Source organism: Triplophysa dalaica, chromosome 10, assembly GCF_015846415.1.
Source record: "Triplophysa dalaica isolate WHDGS20190420 chromosome 10, ASM1584641v1, whole genome shotgun sequence".
Taxonomy (NCBI): domain Eukaryota; kingdom Metazoa; phylum Chordata; class Actinopteri; order Cypriniformes; family Nemacheilidae; genus Triplophysa; species Triplophysa dalaica.
Genome location: NC_079551.1, coordinates 19,711,998 through 19,727,517, shown reverse-complemented (window position 1 = coordinate 19,727,517; position 15,520 = coordinate 19,711,998). Strand labels below are relative to the sequence as shown.

Here is a 15,520-nt window from a genome sequence, read left to right as displayed (position 1 = left end):
TTTGTCATAATTGTCAGAAAAACTGGCACTTTGTTAGGACAATATCAAATCTCTATTAAATAAATGCTTACTATGATAAAGAAAAAAAATAATGATTAGAAACCAAAGATAAGGATTATAAAATAAAGTGTAGTTGTACTGCAAAAATGTCTTACAAGTATGTTTGTCTTGTTTTATAGTACAAGTATCTTAAAAAAAAACTCCGATAGCACATGTACTGGAGATCTAGAAAACATCAGCTGTAAAAACACGATAAACATCAAAGAAAGCGCAGTTTTACATACTTTCTAAATCATAAACAATTTGCAGACATCTTCTAGATGTGAATATGACATCTGACGGCAGATGTCTCAGAGACGTATTACAGATGAACTAACAATAAAAATATGTCTTGCATATGCTGTGTGTGCTGGGCATTAACTTCATAAGGAAAGTGACACGAAATTTAGTCTTGGTGTATGAAATAAAATAAAAGAATTAAGAAAAGCCCATTGTCAGATTTTTTTTGCTTTTCTTTTTTCCAGTATGGTTAATTGTTTGCAGATTTTGGCCATAATTAATTACAAAGACCAGACATTTTTTCCACAAGTTAAAATTCTTGCTCTAAAAAATGAAACTATTAACAAAACTTGAAAAACTTATTCACAACTCAGCGTTTGTGCTACAGTCAATAATGGTGACTGATATCTAAAAATACCTTAGTCAAAACCCTAGCAACAACTCAAAGCCCCTTAGCAACTGCATGAAAACGCCTTGGACACCACACAGTACATCCTTGCTCCTAAGTGGTGAGTTTTGCACAGAAAAGCACAAAAAAATCTAGTCTTACCACTGTTATCATTCAACTTTAGTCTTCAGGGAGTGCTGGACTTCAGTCTGAATACCCCTATGGCAAATTTAGAGGGACATAATGTTTAGCTTGGCAGTCTCGCATTTGGAGTGTAAACAGTTGAAGTGTTGTTTTTCCCTGATCTAAGCATCCTTCACCACAGTAAATACTGCATTATTCGCAGCTCCCCGTGACCTACAAAAAAATCTAAAATAAATGCAACACATAAATGAAAAGGAATGTGAACATTGAGGAACGAAACACACAGGTCAGTTTGTTCTGTACATAACATCACAAATTATCTCGAGACACAACAAACACCTTTAGGATTGTTCGGATAAAATCATTTGAATTCATCTCATGATTATCTTCATCCCGCTTAAAATTTCTCTGTTTTATCTGCTTTACAGGATTACAGTAGGATCCTGTGGCAATCCTGATAAAATGCAATAAAAAAATCTGACACAACGATGGCGCTTAAACTAAATTTGGTAAAATGCTACAGGATGCTTGAAGCAAACATTCACCACAACCTCCACCACAGTCAGACACAATGATGTTTAGATGATGTTTTATCTGTTTTAGATTAATTTTACATCCAGAACTAACAATAAATTCCGCAAAAAAAGAACGTGGAATTTATATGAAGAACACACCTTTTAAAATAGTTACAAATTATTATGGCATTGTGTTTAAAATAATACTAAACGTTTGTAATACATTACATAAAATCACTTCAACAGCAAAAAAAAATGCAGAATTTAGAATGTCTATGTGTGTACTTCTTGTTGAACAGACGCTCACAGATTCAGTCATGCTGGACTGAAGAGGTAACCATAGCAACAGCTTTAGTGGTTTCAGCTGGGTCCTGTATCAGATACGAACTGAAGGATTGAGTACTAGATATATGATGCATTATAAACTCTTGAGGGACCAAATATACTGTCATTTGTTTTTCCAAACAACGTATATTAAGATGTAAATTGATCCAAAACAATCATTTATGTTCTGAACATTTTATATAAATAATATATAAAGAAAGAAGAATGGAATTATGGGTCAAAGGTCATCGATTATTAAGGTTTGGGTGTCACCTCAGAGCTCAAAGGTTTAAAAAACAAGTCTGTGCTTTTTGTGTCATGCATGTGTTGAAGCACCATAGACAACCTACTCTAAAAACAAATGCAACACAACAGTTGGGTTTGGTTCTTTTGGACTCAACGCTGTGTGGAAAATAACCAGCATTTATAGATTCAGCATAAACCTAAAGTGAAGAGTGCTTGGCAACACGCCTGCAAAATACTGTTACCATTAAATCATCCAGAGTAACTGTGAACCCACGCAAAACAGAGAGCCTGTTGTTCAACCAAACAAGACCCAGTGTATTAATGTAAGTTACCTCTGTCGTACTTGGACATGATACAAGAAGACTGCAATGTACAACGTGACGTCCCCATTATATGACAAGTGGAAATTTGGTTTCTATGTTGGGATATGAATTGTTTTTAGTCACAATGTTTTATTTTCTGACAAGAGATGCATCCATGAGCAATATGAGGTTAGATGCTTTGTAAGAACACGGTGTCGATCAAACAGATTGTGTTTCATTTACATGTAACTGGGTTACACCTACCTGGGTTTAAAATTGCAGTCCTTGTTTAGCAACCTGCTAAAGCCATGATAATGTCAAATGTTGGATGTCTAATTCAACACTGTAAAGATTTTTTGGATATATAACCGTAAATTATTAAAGATGTTAATTTAAACATATTTTTGATTAACTTAATTTATGGATTTCAAACAATTTACACAGAAATTTGTTATTTTAATGTTTAATGAAGGTCAAATGTGTGAACTTCAATTTATATTAAATTCTTTAAACAGATATTGCCTAAATTGGGACATTAAATGTGACTACGACACAAGAAACAAATTCGTCTGCTTGTGTTTTCATTCTTTGAAAGCTAAACGGAATAATTTTTTTTATTACTGTAATAAATTAAGTTACTGTTTTCTCAGGTTCCCAACTTTGCTTCTAGGAAATTCATTTTACATTACATAGGAAAACAGGGATCACACAGTCAATGGCTCACGTTTTAACCTCTTTTATTCCGACGTTTTTAGAAAAATTGTATCATCAGCACATTCCCCTGTTGATAAGGAATGGGTTTCAACAGAATAGACTTACTCAGTTCATTTTCAAAAGTCCTGTCTTCATCATTGTGCTTCAAATATGCTGCGGAAACAGCAAGTTTAGAGTTCATACAAAAATACTGTACAGAGAATTGAGCTTCCATATTACACATTCAAAAATACACGTTAGTATCAATGCATACATTAATCAGGAATTCAAAATGCATAGGGATGAACACGTTTGGAGCTTTATATAGCTTCTATGTAAAATCCTTTGAATCCTGTATGTGGCCCCAATATTGCACATGTAAAAGAAACTCTGTCGTCTTTTCTTCCTGGAATAGTGTGTGTGACATTTTAAAACACCAACACTGAACAATATTATGGTTAAATCACTCTGAAACAAAAGGAAAACATGACAATTGCTGCTCTTTTAGAGTAGAAACAAAGTATAGGGGAACCAAAACAAGACTTCAGTGGCGTTCGGCCTGCAGTGCGGAAACGTTTAGACAAAACGTGCGTACAATGCGGACTCAAATAAGTATCAACCTTATTTTTTTCCATGGACAGCTTTGGTAGAGTTATATAACAAAAAGAGAAAGGTAGTGGTGTTAGGGGGTGGTTAAAAGAAAACTTGTATGGGCCTAGTAGTGAGCCTTGGGTAGACTCCTAATGCCATGGGCCTGAACAGAGGCTCTGATTGTTCTAATCAGAATTCAACAGCATCATCTAGAACAATGAGTGCTTTCGGCTTTACTGCAAATAGATTTTACTTGTGCTTTCCAAAAGTAAAGACAGCAGAGTGAGGGAAAAAAAATCAACTTATCAATGGGTTATTGTAGCATTTGTATGGATGACCACGTTTCATGAAGTAAGACAAATAAAATCTATTGCCGATCACTTGTGGTTATTCGGTGAACCAAGTTAAAGTTTCTTAAGTTTGGAATGTCTAAAAAGGCAAAAAGAGAGCTCATCAGCGGAGCTACTTGTGGATCGTTTGATAGCGAATATAAAGAAAATTCTCATTATCTGTACCAAGTACTGTGTGGATGATCTATTACAACTAGGGATTTTAATACGATCGTCCAACTGCTGCAAAAAAGTAGGAAATTTACATACTGTTAACTGAACAAAGTATTAAAAAAGTCGAACCCCTAACCAGTCACAGCTTTGCTTGAATGTCCGTTTATTAAAAAAGTTCAAACACATCCGATCTCACGCGTATCAAGACCACAATAAAGAAATTAAAGACACACAAGTTTACTTTAACAACTACAGATTAAGTGGTCTTTGGACATGGACTGATTCTCATACTCAAACTGAATATCCCAAAAATCTAAACGTCCTCAGTTTTCCTCATTAATTGTGTCAAGATTTTGCCAAAGACTAATGTAGGTAAATGTTTAGTGGAGGTTAATAGGCATCGGCCTTTTGTCTGCGGAGACGTGACCTTTGTAACAATTAAACTTTATTAGTCATTTGGCAGACGGCTAGAGTTACCGCAGGTGCCAAACACGAGTAAACGATGTGATGGCTTTTAAAGGGAGGTTGTGTCCAAAATAGGCCGTAACGGAAACATTTGTAATATTTGGCCATCGGTGACCGATGACAGCTCGGCTATTGTGAAAGTACACGTTGTGTTCTTGAGGTGTGGACATTTGTGAGGACTGGTGTGAACGCTCCATTGTGGTAAGTTGTTTAAAGATAAGTATGCGATGGAAGAATGTTGGGGTACGACGGTACTTGACGAGAGTAAGCTTTCCATAAATGCAACAGGACATATGTCGGACCTAGAGTTTACTGTTGCACAATTATATATTTTCTTATTATTTTACACCCAACTTGAAAATTTGCTGTTCTATTTCCGTCATTTAACACTTTTTACGCATTTTCAAAATATGTGAAAATTTCTTTACAATAAAACAGCAAATATTCCTGCAAAAGTGCAGTTTTTTAACAGTGATGCGAGAATTTAAAGTGTCAACAATGTAAGCACCACAACTTCTTGTTTCTCACAATTGCTAGGGGAAGTTATGCTTTAAATGATAGTGTCATGAGAAAATGCTTATGATACTGTCAACCAAGAACAAAACACAAGGGCCGGTTGCACCAGCTGGATGTGAAAAAGTTGGACGTAAATCTTACGTCGGGCTTAACTCTGTCCAGACTTGTGATAAATATGTACACCTGTTGCACCATTTAAAACTATGAGCAGGTGCAGCAACACTCAGCTTAGACGATGCGCATTAGAGTGTCATTCTTACGGCCTCCATTGATTAAAAATGTTAAAGAGGAACAATAATTAGATCAAAGAAATTAAAAATTACAGTAAAAACAAGAGAAAACGCTTAAGAAACAAACAAAAAATTAAGAACATGCTAATGAAATAAGTGAAAAAAGAAGACTGTCAGAAGATATTCAGTCAATGAAGCAGCGCTCCATTCCCATTTGTTTCATGCAACTGCGGTTATGATTCATTGATTAATTCAAAAAAATCAATGCTGCTAAAACAAAACTTTTATGCAAGTTATCGGCAGGGCATAATGGTTTTTAATGTGTTAAATTGGACCGAGAGTATGGAAACTGAAACCATTAAAAATGAATTCTTTTTTTTAGAGTATACAGTATGAAATAAGATATTTTAGTTAGTTTCTTTTAATAAGAATAGAGTTTTAATTCGTCCAGGAGAAAAACAACTTTAACTTCAGCTTATTATCTATGTTTATGCTCCTCCATTACTTATATCTCCATTATTTCACCCTATTCTATTATATTTCACAATAAATAACATCCCTTAAAATTATATCTTTGCGAAATGCACTTAAGATCGGCTGGTAAAACCGGCCCAAGATGCTTGTGCTGTTTTAGTTTCGTTTCAATTTTTATGAGGTTTGTTATGTGATTTTCTTTTCTTTGTGACATGAATTATTTGAAAAAATTCTGACTGTAGGAATTGGTTATCTTCGAAAGAACATTAAAATTAAATGGGCATAAATGTAATATATATATATATATATATATATATATTAAAAAACTATTACTATTAATGATAATACAAATAATAATAATTATACAAACAAAATATGCCAGGATGTATAACAGAGTTTCACCGATTGCAAATTTTGTCTAAATTAAGTTAAGTTATTAAATTAAATTATGTCTCTCAGTAAGGGTAGCTAGTTAGGACAAAACGCCTGCTTGAAGATATCTCTAAACATATGGTTTCTATTAACTGAAGAAAATAAATTTGGTAACAGAGTTGAATGAAGTTTGGCGAATATAGTAAACACCACAATTTGTGTTAAAATATATATTTTTAGGATTAATTGTTGTTCTCATAATACTGTAAAGGGGTTTAAAATGTGTTACCTTTAGGGTCTCAAAAATGTAAAGAAATCATATTTCTAATGGGTACTAATGGGAAGCTCATGCTATAAAATCATAACAGTGGTTTAAAATGTAGGAATGACCATTTCTGTGTTTAAAATAAAACGCTTTTGCTGTTAATTTTGTCAGATTTTCTCTAATATATCTAATAGTCCTCACAACAAATGACCTCTAATGTTCTTAAAGGAGTCATGGGACAGCCTTATGCGCTTATATAAAATAAGGAAGAGGAATTGTGTCGCATCACATGGTGTTGACACAAGACGCTGTGAAGTTATTGTTGGTGATATCAAAGGTTCTTTTTAGAGCAGTGGGAGGTCAACTTGTGCATTGTTGTAGTGGCCCTCGTGGCCTGAAGTGTTTATGTGTGACTGAGAAATTAGCATTTGTTTGTTTGTGGAGAGAGAAGGGTGTATGTGTGTATGTGATACAAACAAAAGTGGTAATATTTCTGTTTATAGTAGTGGAGTGTGTGTGGGGGACGCAATGAAAGCTTACTTTGAATTCAGGGTCTGTTATGTGAGTTCTCATTTGGTAAAAACGCTTCATTTTAAAAACACAAAACAGAAATATAGATTTCCAAAAAAATTAAAATAATTGTGATGAGGATCCACTGAAAAAGAAGAGAGTCTTTTTCTTTTTTTGTAAACATATGAGCACAATATGCATTATACAAATTACAAATAAAGCAAAATCAAACAGGGTTCCAGGGTTGCCAGGTCCACGGTATCCCACGGTATTGGGCTACTTTTACTTTCACGGTAAGATAAAGTGAGTCATGATTTTTTTTAATTAAAGTGCTTATTACTTATATTTAATACATGACAGTAACTGCAAAATATGTATTTTAGGTATGGGAGTGACATATTTTGAGTCACAGCGCAGTTTTGGCAACCCTGCTACTCTAACAACCTTTTCCTTGTAAACATTTAGACGATACAGTTTTGTCTTCTAAAAAGATGAGGCGAAGTTCTTGTACAGTATGCATTGTATTAGTCCAAGTCCTCTATTTTATTTAGCTTTTCTTTGTCTGTTAAAAAAAACTGGCTCAGATCCTCTCCAGCACTGTGCGTCAAAACGGTGGCTCTTTTTTTTGCTGACAATTCCTTTACATAATCTTTTGAATTCTGGATATTGATGTTCATTAGAATAGAAATTAAATCATTGATTTGTTTTATGGCTGTCACAGGTCCAGCGTGCTGGTCTGGTGCTCGCGTGAATGGCCTACAGGATTGAAATTGGGGTGGCAGTCATGGGGCTGGACGACACCCGGCTGTGCTAAAGGGTTTCGGCTGATCACCAGCTCGAGTTTGTCTCCGGCTTCTGTGATGAGTGGCACGGCCAAGCAGCAGTCGAAATCTCTTGTCCGGACGTGGTTCACCTGGTGGGAAAAATGTAACGGTAATATCAGATATTCAATTATTTTCTCACTCAACAGATGCATTTTCCAAGACGGGACAGATACAGTTGAATTCTTTTTAAGTCGCCGTGTCAAAGGCTTAATGACGCTGTCATACCTCTCTCTCTCTTTGAGTAAGTTTATATTTAACCGAGCGGGGCAGATCGTGTAGCTGAGTGAGGGGTATCAGAGGCGTGGGGGGTAGAAGGTTCGAGTGGCGATCTGAGAAGAGGGCACCTGTAAGATCCTGTCGTAGGGTCTGAGTCCAGCGCGGTCCGCCGGTCCCTCGGGTCTGATCATGTTCACGTAAACACCCTTTTCCAAGAAACCGTCTGACACGCTGAACCCGAAGTCGTCGATCTCCGGGTCTTTCATCACCGTCACCTGATCAGCAGAAAATCATTTGAGCCATTTAACCAGAAGCTTGTTTCTTATGATTTAGATGATGCTGATTTCTTTTTGGTTTATGTAGTCATTGACAAAGAGTACTGTAGTCAATCATTCAATCTAAAAGAGACAGAAGAGTTATAAAAAAAATGACATGAAATGACTAAATGTTTTCGGGTAAACTGTTCTTTCAAAAAATCATTTACTTATTCTTCAAAGCAAGTCCTGGGATATGTCAGTTTTCAAGGAAGAAGACCACAGATACGCTGACTGGACAGATCTCTGTCAGAACGGATTTGTCTTTGTGTAATACATGCGTATGTATTAATTCCAGGAACAAAACACATCTTGATGTGAGCATCAGGAACAATAACATGTAGACAGAAAACATGTCTCCCTGCCTTCCCCTCGGGGTCTTTATTGAGAATGATGTTCTCGCACCAGTTGGAATTTATATGATGATTAATTTATCAATCAATGATGTGTAGATCTAAAGCAGTAAAAAATAAAGAGAATAATAAGTATGCTTGGTTCTGCATTGCTGTAAAATAATTACTCTTTATTCTAGTTACATTTTTTCTAATAAAATTAATATTTTTAATTCAATAAATGATGTCATTTGCTTGTAATAAACTCAATTTTGAGTACCTAATGGTAAAATTTTTTTTTAAAGAATATTCTACATTTTAATTTTTAACACATTATAGTGTCATCGGTTTGATTTTACTCAATTTAAAGTCCCTGTGAACCTAAAGTTGCGATCATTTTGACTTACGTATTCTGACGCATTTCCGAGTACAACAGAATATCGACAGAGAAAAATAGTGGGCGTGGCTTGTGTTGATATAGGGAATGGGAATGGGAAGCGGTGACCTGACAAGAGCTAAGAGGATAGAGCTGGATAAAGGACGCGACAACTTTGTTTTTCCTACAACATTTCAAATGCTATTAGATTGTTAATGATAATCTTAAATCCTTAATTTTTATATTTTTATCAAGCCTTGTTGTGCAAGCACTGTTGAGCTTGTGCAGAGGCAGCAGCTTTTGCCAGAGGGGAACTGGAATCCCCTGGTTGGGCCTGGGTTCCCCTGAGGTTTTTTTTCTCGATGCGAGTTTTGGGTTCCTCACCACCGTTTGCATATTGTTTTGCACTATCTGCCTGGCCGGGGGGGCTGCTTTAGAAGTCTCATGTACAGCTGCTTTGTAACAATGAAAATTGTAAAAAGCGCTATATAAATAAAGTTGAGTTGAGTTGAGTTGTGTTATCCAATGCGATTCGATTGGATGTTTAAAAAACAGGCGTTGCGTTTTGAAATGAAACTAGCAGCAGACTGACATTTTAAGGGGGTGGAGTTAACGTCAAACTGATGTCATCGGAGATGGATGGCCACTAGAGGGCGGAAGTGCATTTTCAGATTTTGATGAAACATTATGAGGGAACATGAATTTTAAAAAGTGAATGACCCATGCTGAAAAGCTGTTTAACAAACTGCACTATTTCATGAAAAATTTTGAATTGTTATTTTTAATTTTACCCCGCCTTTAAGACATGACAAGAAAAGTATTGTCTTCTACAATTGCAAGATAAAGTAAATGTGTTGTTCTAAAGGGACTATTCTGTCATTATTAATTCGTCCTATTTCTCCAAAAATCTGTGTATGACTCTTTCTTCTGTGGAACACAAAAGAAGATATTTTGAGAAATGTCTCTGTGGTTTTGTGTCCATAGAATGGAAGTCAATGTAGGTCAATGTTGTTTCATTACTAACATTCTTCAAAATATCTTATTTTGTGTTCTGCAGAAGAAAGAAAGTCAAGCAGTTTTGAAATGTGTAAATTCTTCACTATCTGGTGAACTATCTCTCAAAGAATGTTTTCCTGGAAAATAAAGACACCAGATACCAGAGATTTCTGTAGCGTGATGCTTGTAACCCTATAACTGTACAGTATGTTCAAATCCCAGTCTTGCCAAGAAGTGTGTGTATCACAGTGAGCTGATCTTGATTCCTCAGACAAACACATACGTTGGAAAAATGTTCAGAATTTTTAATAGATACAATGTGTTGTGTTTTTGCTGATGTTTCGGATAACTGCCCACCTTGTGTAGTTCTAAAGGTGTGGGTGACAGGATGTCCTGAATCTCTTCTTTAATCCTCCGTGATTCCCAGGTCTTCTCCGACATGCGGAGGGTGCTCTTGTTTTTAGACTCATTGTGCAGGTGCGGAGCCTTACGTAGAGGGCTGAGGTGTGGCATGCCGCCAGTTTCGGCGTGAGACTTTCCGCCGTCCACGCCCAGACTCAGAGCACTACCGCTCATTATTGAAGCCTAGGGGTGGCAATGACAACCAATGATTCCACCTCTGTTACCCCCCCCCCCCGAAAAATGGGTTATTCAGTTAATTTGAATGTAAGTTAATTGGAGAGATATCTACTGTACGTATTCTGATAAATTGGTGTGGGCCATATTAGGAGATTACTACATTTCACTCAAACATGTCAATAGTTGAAAAAGATCGCCTTGTTTTTTCCCTTCTTTGAGTCTATGTGTAATGCTGAAACAAAATACATTTAAGCCCTGAAGCAAGTCATGACACTATGTTCCTCCAGCGAGTTCTGCGTAATACTCATTAAGTATTCATCACATCAAATAAAACTATTAACCGGAGGCCATGAAGCTCATCTTCGTTTTCCTTTAATGAGCTTCAGTCTGATTTAGATCCAAAGATCTGCTACCGGATATTTCAGCTGTGTGCCCTTGGTGTTCATCGAGAGTTCACTCTAGGCATTTCTGTTTCCTTAATGCAATAATTCAATCGAATTTAACTTGAATCAAGACACGCAGGTTCATTACAGATCTACAGTCATGAAATGACTCTCGGATTCCTTAAACAGTGTGTCATTTTTTGGGAGGATATATTGACAGAAATGCAATAAAATATAAATAACTATGTCTTCAGAGGTGTATAAAGACTTAACATGATGAAGCGTCAAGATTTTTTTAATCTTAGGACGAGATGTGTCTATAACAACATACACCGCGGGTCCGCTTGCATGGAATTCACCATTCTGTTTCTACAGTAGTCCTAAACAGACAAACTGCTCTACAGAGCGTGTTTCGTAAATACGGTATCATCTTCGGCAAAGAAGCAACAAACGTGACCACATCTTAGTCCTGTGTCAGCCACCGTAGAGCTCAAAGGGAGGGGTGAGTGAGCCGTTGGATGCAATTCATAACGTCACCACTAGATGCCGCTAAATGTCATACACTGGACCTTTAATTAGCAGTCAGTTTATGAGAAATGGGAGATTAATTTAGAATTTTTAAGAACCTCAATCTCTCGCAGGAGCTCGGACTGCCCGCAAGTTTCCAGGTCTTCTAGGGCCTGGCACCAAAAGCTGTCCTCCTGCTCCAACAGAAGACCATCGGCATGCGGCTGGCCACCGTATCTACGACACAAGCAGACATAAGAGGCCAGAGGCAGTTAATCTGGCAAAAATATCCGGCACTCTGGCACCAGCCTTGGCATGTTAAGAAGGCCCTCGAGGCCCGGCAGTGAGGCGAAGAGTCTTGCCAATGGAACAGTAGGGCCAAATCCATGATCTGAACAGATTACTTTCACAAAAAAAATAATTCTGTTATCATTCACTCAACTGCACCTTGTTTATAACTTTCAAACTTTATTTCTTCTGTGGAACACAAAAGAAGATGTTTTGAGAAATGTATCAGTGGTTTTGTGTTTATATAATTGAAGTCAATATTAACCAACGTTCTTCAAAATATCTTCTTTTGTGTTCTGCAGAAGAAAGAAAGTCCTAAAGGTTGAGTACACGATGACAGGTTTTTGGCTCACCAGTCACTTTTTCATGTAAAAATTTACTTCAAAACTATACAAAGCTCTATATATGTTTTCACTCAATTTGTATACATTTATTAACATAAGGTGACAGAAATCTTGTGTGTTGGTCTTACTCTGCAGCTTTGTCCCAGTCATCTTCACTAAAGCCCCCGTCACTAAAGGGGTAGTTTTTGCGGCGGGTGGGAGGAGGGGTGTTGTTCCTCTGTTTGGTGCTACGCCACTCATGGGGGTGCAACGCAATGCCAGCGGCCTGATGGATATAGCCACCTTTGAGGGGTTGGATGGGGTTAGATCATGTCAAGCGTAAACATTGGTTATAATTACAGCTGTTAATAGATGGACTTTGGTCATGATAGACGTATATTGAACTCTTTCACCACCCTTGACGAGTTATCTCGTCCATTAAAAAAAAATAAACTTCCCCGCCAAAGACGAGTATTTACGGCAATCAGTGTTTGCACTGTTGCACAGCAGGTGGCACTATTGCACACCTTTGGGAAAAAGTACAGAATCCCAGAACCTAGAACGTACACTCGCAAACTCACCCCAAGACGTTTTATACCAGTAAAAATGTTTTCCCTATTTTTAGACACAGTCATCATGAAGACTGTATAATACATAAACATTAGTCAAAAGCAAGTCAAGCCCACCTTGGCTGCTATAACCAGCGTCAATACCCGATCCATCCCATGATTCCATGGCCGAGTCCACGCTGGGGATGGTGGTGGAGTAAATCTCTGAGAGCTTATTGGTCTTCTGCGAGTCGGTCATCTCGTCCTCGTTATCACTGAGCTCATTCTCCAAGTCGCTATCTTTCTTCTTATCATCGGGTGCTGAAATGAAATGTTTTTTGTCATTCAAATAGTGAAGCCACTAAAAAGTGATCACATCAGATCTGATATAAAAGAACGCAATAACTGTTATTATTGATAATTATATATACAGTAAATCATATTACAGATCAAGAATATTATATTATAGATCATATATAGTAGGATGTAGTATTGCACCTGTTTACCATTTTGTGTCAAAATATTTGCAAGCAAATAAGACTGGATTGAAAAGCATAACATTTATTTCACATTTGGCCCCTTTAACAATGAATAAAAAAAAACTTGATAAAACAATTTTTTTAAATAAAAATATAAGGTCAAACTTTTAAGACCATTAAGCTTTTTTTTCTAATGACAATGAAGACATTTTCACCCAAAATTATCAATATCACAATTTGTCTTTTTTTACTTTTAATTCTCATCACTGTTATACATTTTTTATATAATAAAAATAAATACTGTATTTTCCATATGAAAAACCTAACTTCCGATCTCCATCAATTTTGGGATGAAATATGACCTGACCAGAATTGTAAAATTCTTCCATTAACCCCTAAATAAACTCAAAATGTTTTGGAAATAAACAAAACTGCTTATGACTTACAGCCGGTCTGTTTCTTGATTTTGAGGGTGACGGTTTCTCCTGCCATCTGCAGCAGATGTATGGCTTCACTAAGGGGTTTACCCTTCAGACTCACATTGTTGATGGCCAAAATTCGATCTCCAACATGAATGGCTCCAGTCCTACAAGAACATAAACCCCAATGACAAACGTGTGAATGTTTCTTCAGCTATTGGCGTTTTTGACGTTTCAAAATCTTCAATCTACAATTTTAACCAACACATTTAAAATCCAGCTTTGGACCAGAAAGGAAACAAAATGCTACATGAGGAGAGCACCCACACAACCAGAAAAAAAGATCTTAGAGAGAAAGTGCAGAATGTGCTTCGCTGGCTGCAGGGCAGCTGAAGGGGGTTCAAGAGTCGCCCTGTCTGACCTGGTGGGCTCACCTCTCAGCAAGACCCCTTTTGGTCAGGCCTGAGATGATGATGGGGTCAAAGGGCTCCTCCGTGCCGGAGATGGTAATGCCCAGCGGGCCGCCGTACCGTTTTAGCTCCACTGTGTAGATAATGGAGCCTGTTGACTCCTGCTCATCTGGAGGGGGATGAGGAGAAGAAAATGATGTCGGGTTAACATCATGTTGGATCATTCATAAAATAGTCCTCAAAGCGCTTTATTGCCCTATTTGTTATTCACCATAAACAGCTGTTTAAAAGTCACTTAGGCAGCAATTCAAAATCCATGAATGAGTCATGAAAGAGTGATCTGAAATCATACCGGGAATTACACGCTACCCCTAAAGGCATGACATGCACTTACAGCACTTCTATCAAATATATGTTTCAGACAAGGGACTCCTGCCATATAAGTTGTCAAGAAAATTAAGTTTCATATAAGATGGGTTATCATGTGCGTGACTTTGCGATCACGCTTAAGTCAGATATTAATTTGGCAGATGATAAAATGTGTGACAAATTCCCTTAAATCCTAACTGACTTATATAAAGAAGTGATATGGACAAGAGTATTACAGACACTTGAAAATGGTCCTGTGCTCACTCAGGACCTTTAACAAGCACCTAGCAACGCCCCTAGCAACCAGCTCAGAACACATTAACCACGGTGATGAGTATTCCAAAAACCTGCTTCAAAGATCTTTGAAGATACTTTGAAGAGCATTCAATCATACTTTCATTCAAATCAGAACACTATTGATATCCAATGAATAATTCAACAAAACTAACACAAGAGGTGTTTATTTGCTTATGAAGCCGGAAATAGGTCACCACTGAGACCCGTCTGCACACTTTTACTTCAAAGGAAGGATAAGACGCAACCACAGAGTTGTTTGGTATTTTGACAACATATGTGTCGCTCCGCACACCAACAAAACGCTTTACTAGCCTGTTATCCAAACATAACAACTCGGAGTAGATCTGTAAATCTACCTTGTTATGGTTAAAATACATTACCGGCTGTCTCTTGTCTTTATTATATAAGCTTTTGATCTAAATGTATGTGCTTACAAGCTCGAAATTGCTTTAGTAAACAAATATAAATTGTGCCTACATACAGATTTACAAACAAAAAACACATTTTGAAAAACAGAAAAAAATAAAATAAAGAATGAGAAGGCGGATAGAAAATGTATTACTAGCAATACTGCAGCAGGCTTCCTCATCTTTCCATACTTGACTAGATCATTACAGGTCTTGGTTAGTAGTTCTATACTGACACCTGGTGGTCATATGTAGAACTGAGTTATTTTTTGAATGTATGGAATGCATTGGTACCTGTCAAAATCATAAAAAAAAACCTCAAACAAAATAAGTCAAAAATGACTATTTAAGTAATACATTAATAAGAAATTTCTAAGTTTTGAATAAAGTTTGAACGTTATGAATTAGTTTGAGAATACTTTATGAATCTCAATACTAATGCAAAATACTTCATGCATTAATGAGAAACACAATGATTTTATTATATAAATAGCACATAAATCGGACAAGCACATAAATATAAAAAAGGCCTTTTTGTGTATAGGGCCAACACAATATCAGATTTTCACCACATGGGTATCACGACAAAAATAATAATATTATCATGACATCTATTAACGTGTTTTGAAAAAAAGC

The 15,520-nt window shown here is 36.6% G+C and overlaps 1 protein-coding gene across 6 annotated transcripts in view; it reads right to left on the bottom strand.

Annotated features, from left to right (window-relative positions):
- Positions 1-2,887: 2,887 nt before the first annotated feature.
- grip2b (glutamate receptor interacting protein 2b) overlaps positions 2,888-15,520 on the bottom strand; it is a 95,844-nt gene continuing 83,211 nt past the window's right edge. For 5 of the 6 annotated variants that reach the window (XM_056759071.1, XM_056759072.1, XM_056759073.1 and 2 more), the window contains 8 exons: positions 13,836-13,980; positions 13,429-13,568; positions 12,642-12,824; positions 12,105-12,258; positions 11,464-11,581; positions 10,233-10,460; positions 7,986-8,132; positions 2,888-7,730 (listed from right to left, as the gene is read on the bottom strand). In XM_056759071.1, coding sequence (XP_056615049.1) covers positions 7,533-7,730; positions 7,986-8,132; positions 10,233-10,460; positions 11,464-11,581; positions 12,105-12,258; positions 12,642-12,824; positions 13,429-13,568; positions 13,836-13,980 — 1,313 coding nt within the window. In that variant the 3' untranslated portion in view covers positions 2,888-7,532. Of the gene's footprint in view, positions 7,731-7,866; positions 8,133-10,232; positions 10,461-11,463; positions 11,582-12,104; positions 12,259-12,641; positions 12,825-13,428; positions 13,569-13,835; positions 13,981-15,520 lie in introns of all 6 variants that reach the window. The other variant, XR_008907727.1, reaches the window with a different exon arrangement.